Source organism: Muntiacus reevesi, chromosome 8 (genome assembly GCF_963930625.1).
Source record: "Muntiacus reevesi chromosome 8, mMunRee1.1, whole genome shotgun sequence".
NCBI lineage: Eukaryota > Metazoa > Chordata > Mammalia > Artiodactyla > Cervidae > Muntiacus > Muntiacus reevesi.
In genome coordinates, this window is record NC_089256.1 from 36,767,761 (window position 1) to 36,791,986 (window position 24,226).

General features: G+C 39.4%; 2 protein-coding genes across 8 annotated transcripts in view; one reads left to right on the plus strand and one right to left on the minus strand.

The window, feature by feature from the left end:
* Positions 1–6,341, plus strand: part of GTPBP8 (GTP binding protein 8 (putative)) — a 28,081-nt gene extending 21,740 nt beyond the window's left edge. Inside the window, exon 6 of the mRNA XM_065942158.1 lies at positions 134–6,341. Within this exon, the coding sequence (XP_065798230.1) occupies positions 134–224 (91 nt within the window). The 3' untranslated portion in view covers positions 225–6,341. The remainder of the gene's footprint in view (positions 1–133) is intronic.
* Positions 4,109–19,092, minus strand: NEPRO (nucleolus and neural progenitor protein). 7 transcript variants are annotated; one of them, XM_065942153.1, is made up of 10 exons: positions 18,979–19,063; positions 18,209–18,298; positions 15,032–15,186; positions 12,780–12,859; positions 12,277–12,408; positions 11,497–11,574; positions 9,943–10,304; positions 9,643–9,704; positions 6,914–7,173; positions 4,109–4,755 (listed from the first exon to the last, which is right to left on the minus strand). In XM_065942153.1, the coding sequence occupies exons 2-10, from the start codon at positions 18,288–18,290 to the stop codon at positions 4,296–4,298; spliced, it is 1,671 nt and encodes a 556-aa protein (XP_065798225.1). In that variant the 5' UTR covers positions 18,291–18,298; positions 18,979–19,063; the 3' UTR covers positions 4,109–4,295. The 7 variants fall into 7 exon arrangements, with proteins under 7 accessions (XP_065798225.1, XP_065798224.1, XP_065798223.1 ...); XM_065942152.1 differs by lacking the exon at positions 18,209–18,298 and having other exon boundaries at positions 9,961–10,304; positions 18,979–19,092; XM_065942151.1 differs by lacking the exon at positions 18,209–18,298 and having other exon boundaries at positions 18,979–19,092.
* Positions 19,093–24,226: the final 5,134 nt, after the last annotated feature.

Sequence of the window (24,226 nt, forward strand, 5' to 3'; positions counted from 1 at the left end):
GGACAAATTAAGATACCCTGTTTCACACCCAGAACTCACAAGTGTTTGTAAACAGATTTTAAGCTAGGTGAATTCAGATCTGTTACTATCTCTGAAGTAAGGAAGAAAATGATCTTTTTTTTTTTCCCCACAGTGCTGTGACCTATTCTGGAATCCATCTGCTGAGATGCTTTATAGCTGATATAACAGGAAATGTTAAGACTAATGGCTTCCAATTTAGCTGAAGATTCAAAATTGTCTGTGCCAACTGCAGTTAAAGACAGAATTTCAATATTGTTATAAATGTTGTGTATCTGTAACTTGCAGAAGGATCACTTCAGCATTAAAACCTGCATATTTCCAAAGGAAGAATGAATTTGTGCCTATAGGGGCAGAAAGGTTTATACATGATTGAGTTATGCTGTTCATTAGAAGAGGTACCAGCAGTTTTTAACAAACAAGACCACATAGAAGTCCATAAAATGAAAATCTGTTTCCTACCATGTAGATGATACTGAGAGTGTTAGTTACTCAGTCGTGTCTGACTCTTTGCAACCCTATGGACTGTAGCCCGCCTGACTCCTCTGTCCATGGCATTCTCCAGGCAAGAATACTGGAGTGGGTAGCCATTCCCTTCTCCAGGGAATCCTGACACAGGGATTGAAGTTGCGTCTCCTGCATTGCAGGCAGATTCTTTATTGTCTGAGCATCAGGGTAGCCCCTACTGTGTAGATGACAGTTTGCCATAATATTTATTGGGTTTTTGTCTTTTAAAGGAATATCCATTACTCTATTTTTTTTAAATATTACAATGCACTAGGTAAAAATGGGCTACTTTTTTTGTTAAGCAGTGATAGATGGGTTGAAGGTAAATTCTTATGTTGTTGTTCAGTCACCAAGTTGTGTCTTGACTGCCATCCCATGAACTGCAGCACACCAGGCTTCCCTGTCCTTCACTATCTCCCAGAATTTGCTCAAATTTATGTTTATTGAGTCATTGGTGCTATCTAACCATCTCATCTTCTGCCACCCTCTTCTTTTACCTTCAATCTTTCCCAGCATCAGGGTCTTTATATGTATGACTATAACTTATCTTTTTTTTGGAGACCTCATTTGAATATAACAAAAATTATTCTTGATAAAATTTCAATCAGTCCATAATGGAAATACCACTTATTTCAGGCCGAGGTCAGTCACTTTCACAGGGTTCAGAATCAGAAGACCAGAATTCAAGTTCCAGTTCTAATATTTATTATACGTTGGATGTTTCTGAACTTCTTTTGTAACTCTACCTCAGAAGCTATGAAGATTAAAATATGAAAAGAACATCTATTTATTCTACCTATTTGTAAAGCAAAACCAATTCAAGTATATAGCAAAACTCATGGGTAGATTTATCATAGAATACATCCTGTCATGGAGGAAGTAACATTTTATCTAGGTTAAGACCAAAGAAGAAAGTTTTAGGTATGAAAGTTGATTTGCACAGGGCAAGAGAAAAAAGTTGATAGTATAGTTTATAAATGGAATCTTCCCATTAGGATTCAGAATGGAAAGATAAAGCCTTACTTTGGACTAATGTTAGTGGAAAATATTTTTATGAAGGTGTTACTGATCTAGTCATACAAGTGGCTTAGCTTTTCAGAGTGAGGCTGAATATTAAAATGTTATAGCAATAGCATTGGATAAAAAATTAATGCTATAAAACAACTTTTTGACTTTTAGAAAATTCAGTTCTGAATATGTTTTCAGTTTTATAGTTACTACTACTGGTTTATTCTAACCAGCAGTGATTTAAACTTTAAGAAGAAAAAAAAAATTTGTAATATGGGCATTCACCAAGTAAAATATATATTGATAACAACAAAATTATCTTAAAAGTCATCTTTCTGCCTGCGAGTGTTACTTTACAGCTTGTCTTAGCCTTGACTTTGGTTCTCCTAAAAGGAGGGTCCAAGACAAAAGCTTGTGTCCAATAGTTTATTGGGGATGTGATTCCAGGAAACAGGAATGAAAGGAAAATGAAACGGATGGAAGGAAAGCCAATCAAGGATGCATTGAGTTGGAAACAACACAGCACTAGGGCTTGATCTTGATGGATCTGTGGAACCTTATGAAACGTGCCTCTGAATTGTCTTTGAAGGGGGATTAGAGGATAGCCCCCATACCTCTTCCAAGTTGTGTATGCCCAAACGCCAAGCAGTTCCTGTAGCCTGTCAGAGGCCAGGAGGCAAGGTGTAGTTGTTCAGTCCTGCTTGAGACTGGTTATCATAGTAGTGGCTGCAGCAAGAGGTCAAGAAGATTTGAAGTGACACATGAGAGGTCCACCACACTGCTCTTACAAATGGCTAGTGTGTTAATGCCACCATAAGGGATTAAATTGGTATTTACTATGATGATGCTAACAGTTATTTTCTAATCTAATTTACTGGGTAAGTTATGGTTTTGTATATTTAAGAATTCACTTTTAAAACTTAAAACATTTGAATTTGTTTGGGAAAAAAATATAGAATACTATGTTTCTTATTTTTACCAACTTATGGAGACATGAAACTCTTTACTGTTTTTCCCAGGATTTTAAGGGGCAGATGGGAAAAGGAGATAAACATACTCCAAAGGAACATTAATGAAATAGGAAAAAAAATGCTAGGCTTATATTCTAATCCAGTTTGACCTCCTTATAGACAATTCACTGAACCACTGTATTGTATACAATGAAGGGTGATCTCCAAAGTCTCTTCCAGTTGTACAGGTTTATGATTATTGGACAGTAATACCACTTCAAATGGAAGAACTGAGCCCAGAGAAACCTGCTATTTGTACATGATTAGTGTCACATGCACATAAAAGCAGAAGCAAGATTGGATCTTGAATCTTAGAAGCTGATGGCTATTTCTAGAGTGTCATGAAGGAGACTTCCTCGATATTGTCCATGTCTTAAAGTACTAAGTAGCTGTACCACTTGGTAGGAAACCAGGAGAAAGATGAACTAATAAAAAGTGACTAGAGATTGACTTAGCAAGGCTTCAGTAAAGAAGGGAGCTAAACCAGTGTTTATCTAACTGTATTTTGGGTTACTTGCATCAAAATCACCTGAGGCCCGTACTAAAAATGCAGATTTCTGATCCTGTCCCCTAGCCATGATTATCAGTCTCTGGAAGGGACTCAAAATCGGCATTTTAAACAACCTCGCTAAGTGATTCTCAAGACGTCCCTACAGTTTGAGAACCACTGGTATAGTAAGTAAGTGGAAAATATACAGAAAACAGACAAGGAAAGAACAAGGCCAGATAAAGAACAAAAAGGAAAACTTAAAAAACAGCAGGATGACTGAGGAAAAGAAGATGCAATATATACTAGGGCACTGTATAAATTACTATATATAAACCTAAAACTTAAGCCTACAACCTGCTTGAAAAATAGCTTATTAACCTAATTCTAGAAAGTTAGAGTATTTGAAAGAAACCTCAAACTTCGCATCATTATTTGAAAATATGTAGGATTCACCTTCTGAGAGCAATTGTATGAGCAACATACAAATATCAGATGATAGCATCAGCATCAAATTATAAATCCTATACTTTCAGGGATCATTTCTATAGTTCGTTACTATAAATCTACTTTTAACTTTTCTAGGTTGATTGATTTTGTGTTTCCTTAGCTTTTTCATTTAACTTTCTCACCTAGTTCTACTTTGTGTATAACTGCAAGTCACTCTATATCCTTTCTGGAAAAAAATGTATTTGGAATCAATCACTAGCACCCAAATAAACAAGCTCCCCTACAAACTTTTGGACAGTTCCAAAAGCATTTTAATATGCCCTCCTATGAGATAAGGTTAACAAATTAAGTGAAATAATGGTTGTAATCATTGCCTGCTAATACACGTAGTAGCAAAACTGATGATCAGTTCTAACATAGAGAAGACAGACAGTACCACTGTTAAAAGCTATAAACCTTGGTGTTCAGGAGAGCACTTAGCTACAGTGGAGCCATTAAGGTCAAAGTGACCTTCTAGGTGATTCCTTGCTACACCCCACCCCTGCATCCTATTTACCTAAGGCACAATGTAAGTTTTACAAACCTGATTATTCAGGTCTTAAGTAAATAATTGACTAATAGTCAAATATTTGTCGATTAAATGACACAAAGCTATGGTAAGCGTTTATTGAACTAAAATGAACTGCTGTACAGTGTTGAACTAAAGCAGTTCCTCTGAGTCCAAGTGGTACTTCCAGATCTTTCCACATCTCAACTGTTCTACTTAAAGCAGCAGAACACTGGAGCAACTGGTTAAAAGTTTCACATAGGAACCTCTAGACTCCCATTAAAGCAAAAATATCATCAATGTCGTCTTTCTCCTTAGTGGTTCCTGATGTGTTATGTTTATTTACTTGCATCATTGTCCAAGAATCCGTCTCATTTTCATTGCTTTCTGTAAGCTTTTCATGAGTTTGTTTCTCCTTAGTTTGTATGACAGGATTTGAAACTCTCCTATTCAACACTTGCTTATTGTTAGGATACAGATCAGTCCTACAATCAGTAGAATCTGAGAGTCTCCCTTTAATGACATCCGTAGCACTCTGAGTCCCTTGAGGGGGCTGCTGGATTTCCTTTAAATGAGTCGACTGCAACTTTCTCTGTTTCCTTCCTTTCAGTGAAAATTTATTCTGTGATCTTCTTTGTCTCAGGTGATGCTTTGAAGTTTTCAGACCTAAGCCATGAAGAAGGCAGTTGCAAATAGATGTTTTTATGCACTGTAGCTTCTTTGGCAAACTTTAAAAGACAGAAGAAATTAGACTGTTAAGATGCAGAAAGACATTCTCAAAAATTTTGTCTCCTTTTTACCAACTTCCAATTAAAATATATGTCCTACGCCTCTGTACAATTTCCAGAATCATAAAGAAAAACATGGAAATAGGAGCTTCATATCCAGTCTGTGTTTTCAGAGCACAAATTCCCTCTGATTTAGATTGTGGGCAAATGTGTCCCCATTACATTTCCACAGTAAAGTAGCTCCTACAACTAGCAAGGCAGCTAAACTGCCATATTTCAGTGCCAGGGCTACTTCCTGATAATTGCTAATCTATTCATAATGTAATATGATGTAATGTAATGTAATGGTGTAATGTAATGGAACTGGGGAAAAGATGAATTACAAATAGAAAAGTTACTAGGATGCATTGTCCCATTTCTGGAGTAATGACTTCATATTCAACATAATAACAGGAAATGAACAAGGAAAAAGGAATAAAAGTGAAGAGGGAGTTTATGTAAAATGAGAAGACAGGGATGCCAGCATAGGCAAAATGACAGCATTCATATTATCTTCAAATCTGGGAATTCAGAACTCAAATGGCTGGTTGTTAGGTATTTTGCTTCTGAATAGGATATACTGCCACAAGGTGCATTGGTACCCTGCTATCTGCCTCACTGTGATAGTCAGATTGCAAAAGATTAGCATGAGTCTGTACCTCCTACTGTACCCTCTTCCTTTTTAAACCAATATAGAACTTTGAGGAAGCCCATTTTAACGCGGTAATCCATGATCTTTTGTTTCCAAACCATTTTGTCTTACTGTAAGTGGTAATTTTTAAGTGAGGAGAGGGTAGGTGGACTTCCCAACTGAAATGGAAATAGATGAAAAAAACAGAAGAATCAGAGGATCTGCACTGAGTTCAAGATCTCCAGCTCTAATTCCCTGAGTAAAATCCTCTTATTAACTCATCTATAAAATGTGAATACCACCACGTGTCACAGAGTTATTGTGGACATTAAGTAACTTAAAATGTAGTACAAATATAACGTGTTACTAAAACATCAAAACAGGGCAGAATGAAAGAGCACTGTATTTTTGTGGGGTGCAGAATAATGTCTTAATCAAATAGCCACCAGTTTGTTACCATCTGGATTAACTTTTAATTAGCATCTCTGCCTCATCTACCCCTGAGTTTAAACAGAATCTTGAACAGAACAGCTCCATTTTAGGCTGAGCTTCCACTCTAGAGTGTAATGTAAAAACCCTTAACTTCTCCCACAGCTTTTAGTCAAAACTTGCTATAAAACCTTCAATATATATTTTTTTTACTAAAAGAGGTATTGTTTTTCCATAAATTTTTAAAGAAAATTTAACAAGTGACCAAGTGACACCCATGGAAACCATTATAAAGCCCTGAATAGATATATGTCCATAAATAAAGTAAGAAATTATGGTGGACGCACAGTGTTTCTTGAAGGATACGTAAAAATTGGTCAGTGATTGCCCCTGTGAAGGGGCAGTGAGGACCTTTATGGCTGTTTGTGTCTCAAACTGTTACCACAGGCATCTATTATTTGTTCAATAAAAACATAAAGCCCTAAAATATGTAACTTCATGTATTATTTCAAGGAATATTGGCTCACAAAGATAACCATCCTTAGGCAGTGCTATGAATGTAAGACTCACAAAAGGATGAAACAATCATGGAGAGTCTAGCTCCTGTGAATGGAAATTACTTGACACTGACTCTGGAGTCTGGTGTGTGGCCTTGTAGGAGGAAGTATCTTCTGCTCTCACACCCTCATCCCACTGAAGCTGCAGGCAGATTGGCCATCTCTCCTACCAGAGAGGCAGAATTCCATGAGGGTTAAATCTGTCTTACACACAGTTGTATCTGCAGGTTAGCATACCATAGACACACCTGATACTGTTTGAATAAAAGGATGGAATGGTGAAGAGTAGAAATGAGTAAATCCAATTGACCAAATTTACTTCCTCCCGATGACATATATATTTAGCTCTGCCCAATAAAAGTAGCTAACAAAACTGCACTTTGAGTATATACCCCAATTTTAGTCCCCAGGATACAGGACGTTAAAAAGGCTGAATACATATACTTTTGCCTTAAAAGATAACAGAAGAAGTAAAGGAATATAATTTTTATAATATACCTACCTAGAGCCTTGAGCTTCCACATGTTTAAGCCGGTTACTTTTAAGAAGTTTGTTACCCAGAAAGGTGGTCTGAGCCTTCAGTTTTTTGCTTCTACACCACAGAATTGCCATTTGGATTTCTTCAGAAAGTTGTGTGAAAGTCTCAGCCTCTCGGAATCTTTGCACAAGACTTTTTACACAGGGAGTTCCTATTGCTTTCTGAGAAGAATGTTTGGCTGCCTTTAGTTTGGATTGAGAACATTTAAACTCAAAGCTCTTCTCCTGAAATATGGAATGATGAGAAAAATATATTGGATCTATTATTGACATATAACAAGAGAGAGAAGTTGACACACACTATCAACATTTGAAAATACATCTTTTTAAAAGAAGGAAAAAAGTTTTTTCCAGTTCCCTATGCTTTCTGTTTGTCTTTTTAAATTTTTTTGACTGTGCCATCTGGCTTTGGGGATCTTAGTTCCTCAACCCTGGGATCAGACTGGTGCCCCTTTGCAGTGGAAATACAGAGTCCTAATAACTAGACTACCAGGGAATTCCTTTCCTTTTGCTTAAAAAAATTTTTATTCACTGCTCCTAATATGATTTTTCCCCCTCTGTGCTACAATAGATCCCATCTATAGCGAAATTCAGTTGTACACAAGTAACAATATAAATATTTACATACATATTTATTTAACCTGTGTTGTTGTTGTTTAGTCTCTCAGTCATGTCTGATTATTTGTGACCCCATGGACTATAGCCCGCCAGGCTCCTCTGTCCATGGGATTTCCCAGGCAAGAATACTGGAGTGGCCATTTCCTTCTCCAGGGATCTTCCCCACCCACAAATCAATCCTGCCTCTCCTGCATTGGCAGGTGGATTCTCAACCACTGAGCCACCAGGGAAGCCCATTTAATCTACACATAAGAATAAAACTCCACATAATTAAGTATTGATCAAAGTCTAGCTGGTGAGAGACAAAATCACTGAAAAGCCCTTTTCCTCTAATGCTGGACTACCACAGTTTGTTTTTCATCACCTCCTCAATGATGGGTCATAAATGTTATTGATAAATGTGAAAATGCAGATGACTGCTGAATGTATGTTAAAAATGCTTAACTGAGCAATATTTCCAATTCCAATTCAACCATCTTTTGATGTGGCACCTCTGTCTCTTCAACTTCATTTTTCTGTATAAAGTTGTTTGAATTTTTTTTTTTTATTAGTTGGGGGCTAATTACTTCACATCAAGTTTGAATTTTATCAACTACTACTGTTTATTGAAATATGCTACCTACTAGGTCTGCTTCCATCTTCTGTTCAAAACTTACTTTCTTGCAAATTTCTCATTCTCAAGAAGAGCAAGTAATAGCAGTAGAAGGTAGAGACCTATCAATATTTGTGTTGGTGATCCATAAAAGCTTGACCTAAAAACACTCCAAGCATATTGGTGCTAAATGCTAAAAATAAAATAGTGATTGGTCATAAATAAGAGGGATGCTGGAACCAGCTCACATAGGAACAAGTGATGGACTGCAGAAAGTTTCAGGAGTCACAGAGAGCTATAGTTATTGAGAGAGAGCTGATAAAACTATTTGGAGACTGGTGGAATGATAAACTGTGGGAGATAGTTAAGGACAGGGAAGCCTGGTGTGCTGCAGCCCATGGAGTCGCAGAGAGTCGGACACAACTTAGCAACTGAACAACAACAAAGAATAATATTAAATGACAAAGACTGAAACCAAACTGCCTGGTTCAAATCCCAGTTCTGCCCCATATTTGCTGTCTGGCCTGGACAAATTTCTTGTCCTTTCTTTGCCTTAATTTTCTCATCTGAAACATGGAAAGAACAGCACCTACCTCCCAGGACTTTTGCAAGGATTATGAGTTTACACATATAAAGAGTTCTGAACAATGCCTGGCAAAGAGTAAATGCAGTATAAGTATTACGGTGATGATGACGTCTTCCTCCAGAACTTGTAAATTGGACAAAATATAAATGCAAGCTAGAGTCCTTGTAAACCTTCAAGAAAGTACTGACTTGCTAGAAAAGAATTCTTGAATAGAATGAAAGAAATAGCCCATGAAGAAAACAACTTTGAAAAGAGAGGAAAAGAACTTATCCGTGTCAGATCCAGAACAAACAAGAGTTTACAGACACTGGCTGAGGAGAGGTCAAATGTTGATGAGAAAAAGAAATAGAAACCTCATGATAAAAGATGATGATGATGATGATCACGATGGAAGTACCTAACATCTAACATCAAGTAAGTGCTTACCACGCTTTAGACTCTGTGCTGAATACTTTACATGTACTAAAATTGGCACAACCCTATGAAGTGCATACTGTTTCTAGAAAATGGAGGTATGGACAGTCAAGAAACTCACATAAGGTCACAAATTAGTACCAACGAAAGCCAGGACACAAACCATCTGTCTGACTTCAAAGCCCATATTCTTAAGCTGCAATATAATCCACTCCTATGATGGTTCCTAGGATCATTTTAAAATTCTAGCAAAACTCTTAGTAAAATGTTTCTGAAGGTATTCTATTAACTGAATTAACTAGATGCACTCAGATCCCTTGGAAATGCCTCTAGTCATTCAGAAGCAGACTGAGAACTAAGATGGCACTATGCCTAGAGCTGGGGATAAAACCAGAAGTAAGATTCAGCCTCTGCCCTTGGTAAGTGGCATCTACACTACAAGTTAGCAGAAATCATAAACTATATTAAAATAAGCCAGACAAACCTGAATAGCTTTGTGTTTCAGCTGTTTGCAGAAAGCTCTCACATCAAATTCTAATGACTTTTCTGTGGAGATAAATCACAGATAAAAAATTAGGCATACTATTTTCAAATCAACAAATTCTTAAGTACATGACAACAAAGGGAGTTAAGCAAGCAAAGAACTATGAAGGTACAACAGAAAGAAAGAACTTAATCTGCTCAAGCTCAGAAAGCACACATTATTAATACCATACTTCTCTAAAGATAATGTGAGTTAAAATTAAGAGAGTTTAAGAGTATGTGCCACATCAAAGCAAATTACCTTTTAAATTTTTCTTACTCTTTACTGGTTGTCCAAGATCCATGTTATTCTGTATATTGATCTTCACTTGTTTAGCTTTTTCAGAAATTCTAAGTAAAGTTTCTTCACCTGACCTCTGTGATTGCTCCTTTGTTAAAAATAGTTTATTTAGCAGTTTAGTTACTCCTTTAGCTACAAAAGCTGTAGGCATTTTTTTCTTAAAGACTTCAAAATAGGGCTCTCCTAAAAATTCAACAATATCAGAAGGAAAGGTAAAACCTTTGAAGTAAGGCAATGGTTGAATCCTGGAGACCTCTTGAAGTAATCCAAACAATGGTTCATATAAAGAAACCAGCCTTTTTAAAACATCTTTATACAGAACCCTAGGGAAAGAAGTAGGAGCTCATGAATTAGCCAGTAATTATAATTTGCAGATTACATAATAACTAACAGATTCAAAGCTGAAAATAACACCTATCAGTCTGCCACTATAGATTAAAAAAAAAATGCTACAGTGGATACTTGCAAAGAGATAGATTTAGTCCAGCTTATACTGAAAAATCCAAGTACAAAATGTTATATAAAGCCAAATGCAGTACTACATGGAGAGATATTTCAAAGGATGTGACCAAAATCTTAAATGTGGTTTTATCTAGATGATAAGATTTTAGGCAAATTTCAGGTTCTTTGAATTTTTTCTATTTTTAAAAGTTTCTTCAAGTAAGCATGTACTATTAAAATTAAAAAATCAAAGCTATTTTCATTGTAGGGAAGAATAATAAGGTTTGACATTGATTAGTAATTCTAACATTACTAACATGATAACCATACTAACATATGATAAGTAATTCTAACATTGTTAGCTCTAAAAACAAGCAGAATAAAAAACAAGATGATTGAAAATAGTACTTGAGATATCCAGGTTAAGACAGAAAATTAGGATTAGAGAGAATTTTTTCTTTTTTTTTCTTTTTTCTTTTTTTATTTCCATTCAAATTATAGCTAATCACAAATGGGCAGATTTTGAATCTGATTATCCATCAGATAAGCTCCATAATATATATTGTAAGATGCAAGGGAAATTCTCTTTGGTTTGCAACTAGTATTACCAGTGTTCTTTACATCAATTAGTTATGGTTCAAAAAGCAATGGTGGTTCATGTGGAAGAAAGGAATTTAGAAAACATAAGGAAGGTCATTGCCATTAAGTATTAGAAATCTAGTGGCAGAAACAAATGATACTGACTGCCCAGGAACACCTTCATTCTAAATGGCTCAGCTGAATGATTAGAGGAAACTTTTTTTTTTTTTAATTCCAGGATTCTAGGAAGTCATTTGCTTAGTTTAATGTGGAAGTGATCTCATGGATTCAGATTCAAAGCCTAGCCTTTTGACATAACTGTCAACACTTAGCTTCCCAATCCATCCCAAATAAACTCTGATCAAATGAAGAAACAATTTCTGCACCTTCAACATCCCATGGGAAAGCAAATATGAAGACTACTAATAAGAAACCTAGTCTGAGTTAGAGAAATGAAAAAGAAATGAAGGATTTCAAAGGTACGTACATACATACCATAACCTGCTCACGAGCCCAACCATCACAAGGTTTAAAATAATGAATTCTTGCAAACCTAGATGTTTCACAGTCAAGCTGAAGAATCAAGTTAAAGGTGGAAAACAGAATCAAAGGAATTTAGATTTTGTTGAGTTACATTAATGGGAAAAAAAAAAATTCCACACAGAATGCAGAATTTTCTTGAAGGAGTTAAAGCCTTAAAACATGTTCTATTAAATCATTGAAGCTAAAAAAAATATATATATACTCTGCTAGAGGCTTCATTAATAAATTTGGTTTCTAAGGGTTAGCTTTTAAGATTAAGGATTTCTAACTGTCAATGCCTTTAGAATAATACATATTAAATAGAGGTAGAAATTCCTGGCAATGGCTATCTAAGCACTTCCCAGGAAGAAGAGACCAAAGAGCAAAATTTTAAGAATCCACATAAATTATAACTCCTACTTTGAAAGTATGAAAAACTACATACTCCCTAGCTTTCAGACAAATACTATTAAATTCATCCCTGCATGCGTGCTCAATCATGTCTGACTCTGCAACCCATGGACTGTAACCCAACAGGCTCCTTTGTCCATGGGATTTCCCAGGCTAGAATACTGGAGTGGGTTGACACTTCCTCCTCCAGGGGATCTTCCTGACCCAGGGATCAAACCTGCATCTTCTGTAGCTTCTTCATTAGCAGGTGGATTCATTACCACTGAGTCACCTGAGAAGCCCTTTAAATACATCCAAACAACTGAAGTTCATAAAAAAGTTTTTTAGATGATTCAAGGATACAGAAATGTCTTGCAGCAACAGTCCAACAGGCGAAGCAGCAACTTGCAGGCTCCCAAAATCTTCATCAACACCAGTTCCACCACCGGTTGGCTGGGGATGACACATGCTTTGGTATTTATAGGCTGATTTTCACTTGAAAAAAATAGAGAAGTATGTTACTTTCATTCTTAAATATAAAACACTTATATAACAAGTACAGAATTGCTTTAAGCTCAATTTGAGGTAGTTATGTTTAATAATGACTCAAAGAAGTTAACTGACACTTATGTTTCAAAACAGTTTATCATCACCCAGGTTTCAGTGTCACACTATTCCTTCCCACAAGCCAACAGAGGGAGATTACCACAAATACCAAGGGCCCTTTATTAAAATAAAATTTGTACAGCTAAGGTATAATTGGTTATATTCAAACAGTAATGAAGGAAGTCTAAAGCAAGGTCACAGCAAGACACCGGGTTTCCAGCCCACCACAAAGCCCATTACAAAGCAACTAGACTACTTACTTAGAAGAAAATGACTCTGAGAGATCTTGAATTAAACCTTCCAAATTCATGTTTTTCAAACGTTTTAAACACTGTTCAACCTGAAAGAGGAAGACCAGCTCAGTCACATGTTTATGTGTAACAGAGACAAAGCCACTGATGTGAACACGAAAACAAATTCAAAATTTCAAAGTACAGAAATACACTGAATACAAAGTATAGAAATATACAGAATACCATATTTAAGGGTAAAGGAACTTGTAGACCAAAGCAGTTGCTTCTGGTTAAAAATTTGAAATTTATGCAGCCAAATCAATTTCTCAGATCAGGTTATAACTAAGAGTTTACTATATGCCAGGATGTGCTTGGTGCTATAAAGAGGACCAAAGTAAATGTAAGATTATTCTCAAGATTGTATTAATAAACTTTTCTGAAGTAACATGATTTCTAATAGTGGAACTATTAAAACAAGATAGTAAATTATTAAGTACTAAATTTCACTGTTTTAAGTGCTGCAGACATGAGGATCAAGTTATGGAGAGCTTGGGCATTGTAAACGTACAGAACCAGGTAAGCAAAGGTTCAGAGGAGGGAACCAATGTGTTGAGTCAGAAGACGCACGAAAAGTTCAGGCTGCTTATAATACAACATATATGACATTGAAGACCATAGAGAAGCCTGAGCTAAGAAAACTGAAGAGGCCAGATCAGGAAGGATCTGCTAAGTTAAGCTAAGAGGTCTGCTCTTTATTCAGGGGACAATGGAGAACCATTAAAAATTAAGCTGTGTTTTAGAATGATTAACCTAGATTTGGTACACATGAACATGCCACAGTAGAGGAAAGACTGAAGGAGGAAAGATCAGTCAGAAGTACAAGACAACAAAAAACTGACAAGGTTTTAAACTTTAGTTTGGCCATAACTAAAAGGGACTAGAAAGCTTTAATTGATCAGTTGACCGGATGGGAGAGCTACATGAAAGAAGCAGAGAAAACAGAACACCAAATTTTTCTGACTATAATTATTGACAACCTGGTAGCCAGGAGGAGAAATACGTATATTCAATCTGAGATAACAAGTTTGGTTTTGGAGTTAAAGACTCAGAAGGAGATAAAACCTGCTTCAGAGGAGAAAACTTAGGAAAGACTATAACCGCAAATCTTTCTTTGGTGAAGAAATCATCTTTTTTGCTTTAAGTAATGTGAGTGGAAAACTAACCAAAGAACATGAATCTGTTTAAGGTTGGAGATTATGTCGGTCTTTTTTACCCCAAACACCTCTAGCACAAAGCACAGTACCTGGCACATACAAAGTTTCAAAAATACTTGGAGAATTAATAAAATGAATGAGCAAACGAATGAGCATATATGGAACTTAACTTAGAAGGCTCTACTCTGTGTATGTAATCCCTGAGCTAGAGGACCCAATTTTGTCTTAGACTTCAAAAGATACACAAAACACTTTACACAACTTGTTATATACTCATTTACTATATTGCCAATTAGATTATTTACCACCACAATAAATGAATTGCTACTTTGTTCTTTTTATGATTTGGGGATTTTGATTATGCTCAGGAAAATTGTTTCTTAATCCAACACTTTGTTTTGATTAAATCACTCAATCTTTAAAGTAGACAAAGACGTGGTAATTTGTTATAGATTGCATATAATGAAGAATATTCTTCATAATTATCTACCTACTAGAAACAAGATTGGGAAAGAATCAAACATAGTTCTTTTCTAATACAGACTTTTTTAAAATGCTTTCAGGGGGAAAAAAAAAAAGAAAGCTCACATGTGATTGTGGGCTGAACACTTAAAAATCACAAGTGAAAGTGAAGTGAAAGTCACTCAGTTGTGTCCAACTCTTTGCGACCCCATGGCCTGTACAGTCTATGGAATTCTCCAGGCCAGAATGCTGCAGTGGGTAGCCTTGTCTTTTCTCCAGGAGATCTTCCCAACCCAGGGATCAAACCCAGGTCTCCCGCATAGCAAGCAGATACTTTACTAGCTGAGCCACAAAGGAAGCCCAAGAATCCTGGAGTGAGTGGGTAGCCTATCCCTTCTCCAGCAGATCTTCCCAACCCAGGAATCAAACCAAGGTCTCCTGCATTGCAGGTGGATTCTTTACCAACTGAGCTATCAGGAAAGCCCAAGTAAATCACAAGTAATTTACTTCAATTTCCATAAATAACAAAAGTTAAGCGGCAGTGTAATCTCCATCTTCACCAAGTAAAAATGTTTTATCTTAAATACAGGGCTCTCTCCTTACCTGTTTGAGGGCCAAATGGGGCTTATGGCGGCCCATTCTGTTGTGATTGCTGTAAAGGATTGCACATAATACATTTGTCTCTTCATCTAAGGTTCGGCTCTTCAGTGACAATGTAATGCGGTAGCATTCTTTAATTATAGCTGCAATGCAAAGGTCTAAAGCAGAGATATTTAGTAATAAGACTTAACATGCATTTCTACATTAAGTATATTATACAAAAATACACTGAAAGAAGCATCTTTTCTTATCTGTTTTAAAGAAATCAATAACAAGTTAACACAATCAGCTTCACCTGTAAGAACATAACTAAATGTTTCTAAGTATGTAAGAAATGACATAGAAAGGAAGGAAAATGGTGACTGATGATATCAAGACCATGAAATCATAGAAAACATCTATTAAACTAGAATGTACATCATATCACATTTTATCATGCTTTTAAAAATCTTTCATATGAGTACTTTGCAGAGTCATTTAAGGTACACCAAACACTTTAAGAAAGTGGGGAAAACCACTAAACCATCCAGGTATTACCTAAATCAAATCCCTTATGATTATACAGTGGAAGTTAGAAATAGATTTAAGGGACCAGATCTGATAGAATGCCTGATGAACTACTAATGGAGGTTCCTGACACTGTACAGGAGACAGGGATCAAGACCATCCCCAAGAAAAAGAAATGCAAAAAAAGCAAAATGGTTGTCTGAGGAGGCCTTACAAATAGCTGTGAAAAGAAGAGAAGCGAAAAGCAAAGGAGAAAAAGAAAGATATACCTATTTGAATACAGAGTTCCAAAGAAAAGCAAGGAGAGATAAAAAAAAGCCTTCCTCAGTGATCAATGCAAAGAAATAGAGAAAAACAACAGTATAGGAAAGACTAGAGATCTCTTCAAGAAAATTCAAGATACCAAGATAAAATACCAAGATACCAAGATAAAGATACCATTTCATGCAAAGATGGGCTCAATAAAGGACAGAAATGGTATGGACCTAACAGAAGCAGAAGATATTAAGAAGAGGTGGCAAGAATACACAGAAGAACTGTACAAAAAAGGTCTTCATGACCCAGATAATCACGATGGTGTGATCACTCACCTAGAGCCAGACATCCTGGAATGTGAAGTCAAGAGGGCCTTAGGAAGTATCACTACGAACAAAGCTAGTGGAGGTGATGACATTCCAGTTGAGCTGTTTCAAATCCTAAAAGATGCTGCTGTGAAAGTGCTGCACTCAATCTGTCAGCAAATTTTGAAAACTCAGCAGTGGCCACAGGACTGGAAAAGGTCACTTTTCATTCCAATCCCAAAGAAAGGCAATGCCAAAGAATGCTCAAACTACTGCACAATTGCACTCATCTCACACACTAGTAAAGTAGTGCTCAAAATTCTCCAAGCCAGGCTTCAGCAATGCGTGAACCGTGAACTTCCAGGTGTTCAATCTGGTTTTAGAAAAGGTAGAGGAACCAGAGATCAAATTGCCAACATTTGCTGGATCATTGAAAAAACAAGAGAGTTCCAGAAAAATATCTATTTCTGCTTTATTGACTATGCCAGAGTCTTTCACTGTGTGGATCACAATAAACTGTGGAAAATTCTGAAAGAGATGGGAATACCAGACCACCTGACCTACCTCTTGAGAAAACTGTATGCAGTTAAGGAAGCAACAGTTAGAACTGGACATGGAACAACAGACTGGTTCCAAATAGGAAAAGGAGTACGTCAAGGCTGTATATTGTCACCCTACTTATGTAACTTATATGCAGAGTACATCATGACAAACGCTGGGCTGGAGGAAGCACAAGCTGGAATTAAGACTGTTAGGAGAAATATCAATAACCTCAGATATGCAGATAACACCACCCTTATGGCAGAAAATGAAGAGGAACTAAAAAGCCTCTTGATGAAAGTGAAAGAGGAGAGTGAAAAAGTTGGTTTAAAGCTCAATATTCAGAAAACTACGATCATGGCATCTGGTCCCATCACCTCATGGTTAATAGATAGGGAGACAGTGGAAACAGTGTCAGGCTTTATTTTGGAGGGCTCCAAAATCACTGCAGATGTTGACTGCAGCCATGAAATTTAAAGATGCTTATTCCTTGGAAGGAAAGTTATGACCAACCTAGATAGCATGTTAAAAAGCAGAGACATTACTTTGTCAACAAAGGTCTATCTAGTCAAGGCTATGGTTTTTCCAGTGTTCATGTACAGATGTGAGAGTTGGACTGTGAAGAAAGCTGAGTGCCGAAAAATTGATGCTTTTGAACTGTGGTGTTGGAGAAGACTCTTGAGAGTCCCTTGGACTGCAAGGAGATCCAACCAGTCCATCCTGAAGGAGATCGGTCCTAGGTGTTCACTGGAGCTGAAAGTCCAATTTTGGCCACCTCATGCGAAGAGTTGACTCATTGGAAAATACCCTGATGCCAGAAGGGATTGGGGGCAGAAGGAGAAGGGGATGACAGAGGATGAGATGGCTGGATGGCATCACCGACTCAATGGGCATGAGTTTGAGTAAACTCTGGGAGTTTGTGATGGACAGGGAGGCCTGGTGTGCTGCAATTCATGGGGCTGCAAAGAGTCAGACACGACTGAGCGACTGAACTGAACTAATTATCTGCAAGGAGATCCAACCAGTCCATCCTAAAGAAAATCAGTCCTGAATATCCATTGGAAAGACTGATGCTGAAGCTGAAACTCCAATACTTTGGCCACCTGATGTGAAGAACTGACTCATTTGAAAAGACCCTGATGCTGGGAATGATTGAAGACAGGAGGAGAAGGGGAGGGCAGAGGATGAGATGGTTGGGTGGCATCACCGATTCAACGGACATGAGTTTGAGTAATCTCCGGGAGCTGGTGATGGACAGGGAAGCCTGGCTTACTGCATTCCATGGGGTCACAAAGAGTCGGACACAACTGAGCAACTGGACTGGACTGAACTGATCATTATTTACTATATCAGGCACTGTTCCAAATACTCACTTTACTTTATATTAATAATACTTTATATTATTACTCTATAATACTTTCAGCAGAACTGCTCTATGAATAAAGTACTATTATTATTATTCCCATTTGAAAATAAGCTGAGACCCAGAAATGTTAGACATTCCCCACTGCTCACCCCAGTTCAAGCAGAGGGAAGAGCCAGGATTCAATCCCACAACCCAGTTCTTACTGACCTGTGTGTGTGCTAAGTCGCTTCAGTTGTGTCCGACTCTGTGCGACCCTATGGACTGCGGCCTGCCAGGCTCCTCTGCCCATGAGATTTTCTAGGCAAGAATACTGGAGTGGGTTGCTATGCCCTCCTCCAGGGGATCTTCCTGACCCAGGAATCGAACCTGTGCCTCTTACTTCTACCTAAAGAAAGGTGGGTTCTTTCCCACTAGGCGCCACCTACTGCCTAATAATCGCAGTGCCATTCAAACATTGTTAGAGCACGCTCTCCTAAAGGACATCATTAGATCCTCCCAAAGACCTGGTGATAGCCAGGGAAAACTAACCCCATTTTACAGATAAGGAACGGGCGACCCAGGAAAATTGCGGGTTAATTGCAGAGTGCTTGAGTGACGACGACCCGCAGCCCTTCAGAGGGAGAGCGCGGCAGAGACGGAGGGCTAACCACGCCTCTTGGTGGCTGAGGGAACGCAGAGTTCCCAGGCAGCACTTTTCCCTGACACCAGTTGTGTACGCCCCTCTCCCCCATTTCGGTGCGGTGCTGGGTCGTGAGCCTTCGGTGCCCCTGCCAGACCCTGCGATAGACACGGTTGATCTAGCGAAGAACTGTAAAGCCAGGTGCCCCCACGAGATTCCTTGGCACATTCCCCAGCCCCGGACCCTTCGGCCCTTCCCAGTGTCCCGCGGGCTCCGGAAGTCCCGCCCACCGCGCACGTGCGCCAGCCCCACGCCTCCTCCGGAAAAGCCTGCGCCCCTAGCTGGGCGCCTCACTTACCTAGCGCCGTATCCGGGTCCTGTACGGTCACTGCGCTGCGGCTCCCTGCCTTCGGGATCCTCACCCGGTTCCACGGCTCCGGGTCCGGCAACGGCGTAGCCATCTTGGGAGGCTGGAGAGGCAGTGGGAGGGGCGGAGCTGGGCGAGACCAAGTGGAGGGACCGAAGGAGGGGAGATGAGCCGACGTCACGGGGAGGTAGAGGGCAAAGGGTGGGGCAGAGGCGGGGTCTTTAACGGAACCGTGGACTAAGCATCGTGAACCTGAAACACTTGGTAGTGAAACACTAGGATAGGGCGCCCTATCCTAGTACTACACAAACAGAATCTCGAAATGGGTTGAGGCTTTGTCCCTGTGTTTATGCTTCCCCATGGGCTTCTGAGGCGCAGCCAGTTTGGGAATTACTTCAAGGCCTTTTACAGACGTGAAAAATAAGACCTGTAGTTGAGTACCATACACCCCCATCTCCACCTCAGCTATTAGGAGAAAAGGAAGAAATGGAATAAAGAGAATTATGCAGAATGTTCGTTTGCAACACAGAAAACTTAGAGTTAGTCAAGGATGGGTGTGTGTGTGTGTGTGTGTGTGTGTGTGTGTGTGTGTGTGTCTTTAGTCGCTCAGTCATGTCCCTCTCTTTGTGTCCCCATGGACTGCAACCAGCTAGGCCCCTCTCCATGGAATTTTCCAGGTAAGAATACTGGAGTGGGTTGCCATTTCCTTCTCCAGGGGATCTTCCCAACCCAGTGATGGAACCCACATCTCTTGGGTCTCCTGCCTGAGTAGGCAGATTCTTTACCACTAGAGCCACCTTGGAATTGACGTTAGTCAAGGAAGCAGCAGCAAATCTGTAATAGAGTGGAGCCCTTAGCACATGGGGTTGCTGTGTGCCATTACACTGTGCAGTGGTCCTGCTCAGTGATTGGCTAGTGCCATAGTGGGCCATCCCGTAAATAACTGTCAATGAGTGACGGTTAGTGATGGTTGGTGTTGCAGTGAGCCCCACCCACAAATAACCATCAATAAGTGACCCTTAGTGAGGGGATTTAACCAAGGGTCAGTGGAGTGTGGTCCTCAGGTAGAAAGTGAGTTAAGAGGCGGATCCTGTTCTTCCAGGGGACTGGTCCAGCTCACCCTGCTTTGGGCCAGTGGGTGAGCTGGGGGAGGGGGCAGGCAGGGAACAGTTTGGGGACTGTGTCCCCCAGGGCTCCAGAACCCTCACTACACCCAGTGGCTGGGCCCAGGCCTCAGGGTGGTAGTGAACCTCTGCCCTGTCTTCCTCTCTGAGATATAATAGCAGCAGCCATCTGCATGGGCTACATTCTGCAGGATTTGGGCCCCCTAACTGACATTTGGGTGGCTTGAGGAGTCTGAGGGCCAGTTGTATCCTGGGCACCTCAGTGATGACCACTGTTCAGGATCTGGGGACCTGGCCCTGAGGGAGCCATAGCTGAGAGCTACCTCTTCAACACTGGTGGGAAGACCCAGACTGGGTGCTGGAGGAACGCTGCTTGGCAGGGTAACCAGCAGGTGCAGGAACCCCCTTCTCTTAGCCAGGGTCTGGACCTCGGGTGAAGGTTGAGTCTTGAGACTTTGCCCCTTATTGTCAGAACAGACAGTAATGTTTGTTTGGTGGAGGTTTACAAGAGACTCCTTACCTGACCGTGACTGACCTCCAGAATAAAGGATCTGACATCAAGAAGTTTGAAACTAACCGTGCCCCTCCCTGTCCTTTTCTATAAAAGGGTTTTGCTGAAAGCTTTTGGAGAGTTTGGGATTTTACGTCATGAACCACCATCTTCTTGCATGGCCCTGCAATAAACCTTTCTCTACTCCAAGCTGCAATGTTTTTATATTGTTTGACCTCACTGTGCATTGGTCACATGAATTTGCATTTCAGTAACAAAACCATGATCACGGAAAATTGGAGGCTGCCTGACTCTCCATCAACCCAATCTTCTGTCAGTGTCCAAAACAAGATGATATTCCAAGCTCTGCTGAACCTCACCTCAATATCTTTCTAATGCTTACTTCAGCTATGCTGTTGCATGATACCTCAGTTGGTAAAGAATCCGCCTGCAATGTGGGATACCCCAGTTCAGTCCCTGGGTTGGGAAGATCTGCTGGAGAAGGGATAGTTTACCTACTCCAATATTCTTGGGCTTCCCTTATGGCTCAGCTGGTAAAGAATCCACCTGCAATGCAGGAGACCCGGATTCGATCCCTGGGTTGGTAGGATTCCCTGGAGAAGGGAAAGGCTACCTACTCCAGTATTCTGGCCTGGAGAATTCCATGGACTGTATAGACCTTGGGGTCGCAGAGTTGGACACTACTGAGCGACTTTCACTTCACTTCACCCTGTTGCCACCTTACTTAAGGACCCCACTACAATGTATTAGAGAGGCAGTTAGTGGGTTTTGAAGACAGACCAAGTTTCTGATTTAGATTTGCCCTTTACTAGCTCTATGATCTCAGGATAGTTAAACTAACCCCTCCAAATCTTAGTATTCCTGTAGGTAAAATGAAGATAAATACAAACTTGTAAAGTACTCACAGTTAAAAAGTGCTTTAGAAGAGTGCCTGGCATGCAAACGGTATTTACTCTTAGAAAAATTAATATTATTTTTACTGTTTAAATAGCCTTGCAAAATTGAAACACTTTGCATGCTCTCTGTACTTATTACTCTATGTCATTTCCTTGAAACACTATCTCCCTCAGGTCTTATGTCATTATCTCTGGGTAATTCTTCCTGAACATCCCATTCTCACTCCATAACTTGATGTAGAGACTGTCTTTATGTACTCCTTTATGTACATATGCCCTGTGTTGGCCTCTGTATTAGCCTCCTATAGCTGCTGTAACAAATGACTACAAATTTGATCACTTAAAGCAACACAGTTACATTTCTGGAGGCCAGAAGTCCAAAATGGATCTCACTGGACTAAAGGTGGCAGGACTGGATCCTTCTGGAGTCTCTACTGGAGAATTCATTTTCTTTTTTCACCTTCTAGAGGCCACATGCATTCCTTGACTCATGTTTCCATCCTCCATTTTCAAAATTGGTAGCATAGCATCTTCCAATCTCCTTTCACCTTCCACCTGCCTTCATCTTAAAAGGACTCTAGTGATCACATTGAGCCCACCAAAATAACCCAGGATATTCTCTTCATCTCAGAATCTTTAACTTAATATCTACACAATATTTTGCGATGTAAACAAACATATTCATGGATCTGGGGGCTTAGGATGTGGATATCTTGTTGGGGCATTACTTAGCCTACCATAGACTCACAGAATTTCCCTCACTGCATTATATTGTGTATTTGTACGTCTCCTCCAATGACATGTGAGCTTACTGAAGGCAGTTATACCATTGTAGCTTATCACAATGCTTAGGTCAGAGTGTGGTGTTTAGTTAGGAACTCAGTAAGTTCTTAAGGGCTTTATTGAGGAAAATTTATATACAGAGAACTGTGCATACTTAGCGTAAACAATTTTGCTAGTTTGTTGATATTTACTGGCTAAGACACTAGATGATGCTTGGGTAGAGTTTTTGAAGGACAAGTAGAACCTTCCCAAGCAGATAAGAGAAGAAAACATTCTTAATAGAGAGATGGTAAGCAACATGGGTTGGAAGAATCATTAGTCCTTGCTGAATCAGTATTGCTGGAACATGATGCATTCCGAGGAATGAAGCTGGGAGTAGGGTTGTCAGATCACAGACAGAATTTGGATTTACCCTGGAGGCAGGTGATTCCCAAACCTGGCTGATTGTAATAACCTGGGTAGTCTTTTAAAAATAGAAAATTTTCAGGCCCCACTTTGAAAATTCTTATTCATTAGGTCTGAGTAAGATTCTAATCTATGCTTTTTAAAAGGTCCTTGTGAAGGTGGTCTGCATTGGGGATCCCTTGTTGAAAGTGCAAAGGAGTCACTCAGTTGTAGGCTTGGCAATTTTGGTCACTTTGCATCAGATGAGCAGCACTTGGGAAAACAGATTTGAAAATGAGACTAGAGGAAGGGACATAATAACGTGATCTATTACAAAAGCTGAAGCAAGATGTGATTAAGGCCTGAATTCAAACATTGGGACTGAAGATGGACAGGATAACTTATTTAGATATCTAGTATTTAGGTATTTAAACATCTAGTATGACTTCCAAACTCCTTGAGTTTGAGATGTGGAACCCAAAAGAACCATTTTAGGTAGGTGGCAGGGATCTTGAGATAACTTGTGTTGTATTGAGTTTGAGATTGCCCATTGGGCTGCCCACAGGGTACGTCCAATTCACCAGTTAAGTAAATAGGACTGTAGTTCAAAGGGTAATTTCTAAGGGAGGGAGTAGAGATGATGAATATAGGATAACATTTTTAGAAACTTAGAAGGGAAGACAAGAGTATGCAATAAAAGAGAGATGCAGGATCAAGCAATGTACTCAGTTCAGTTCAGTCACTCAGTCATGTCCGACACTTTGTGACCCCATGGACTGCAGCATGCCAGGTTTCCCTGTCCTTCACCAACTCCTGAAGCTTGCTCAAACTCATGTCCATCGAGTTGGTGATGCCATCGAACCACCTCATCCTCTATCGTCCCCTTTTCCCAACTTCAATCCCTCCCAGCATCAGGGTCTTTTCAAATAAGTCAGTTCTTTGCATCAGGTGGCCAAAGTATTGGAGCTTCAGCTTCAGCTGTAGTCCATCCAGTGAATATTCAGGGTCCGTTTCCTTTATTCAGGGTTCATTTCCTTTAGTGTTGAATGGCTGAATCTCCTTGCAGTCCAACAGACTCTCAAAAGTATTCTACAATACCGCAGGTAAAAAGCATCGATTCTTTGGTGCTCAGTTTTCTTTATAGTCCAACTCTCACATCCACACATGACTACTGGAAAAAATATAGTTTGACTAGACAGACCTTTGTTGACAAAGTAATGTCTCTGCTTTTTAATATGCTGTCTAGGTTGGTCATAACTTTTCTTCCAAGGAGTAAGTGTCTTTTAATATCATGGCTGTGGTCACTGTCCGCAGGGATTTTGGAGTCCCCCCCAAAAATAAAGTCTCTCACTGTTTCCATTATTTCCCCATCTATTTGCCATGAAGTGATAGGTTTGGATGCCATAATCTTAGTTTTCTGAATATTGAGCTTTAAGCCAACTTTTTCATTCTCCTTTTTCACTTTCATCAAGAGGCTCTTTAGTTCTTCTTCACCTTCTGCCATAAGGGTGGTGTCATCTGCATATCTGAGGTTATTGATA

Excerpts from the sequence above, each read along its gene's own strand:
- NEPRO (XM_065942151.1), bottom strand. The coding sequence starts at position 19,081 with ATGGCTACGCCGTTGCCGGACCCGGAGCCGTGGAACCGGGTGAGGATC. Across the intron at positions 9,705-9,942 it reads GAGTAAGAAAAATTTAAAAG|AAAAGTCATTAGAATTTGAT; the intron begins GTAATTTGCTTT and ends TTATCTCCACAG. Across the intron at positions 7,174-9,642 it reads TGAAACACAAAGCTATTCAG|GAGAAGAGCTTTGAGTTTAA; the intron begins GTTTGTCTGGCT and ends TCCATATTTCAG.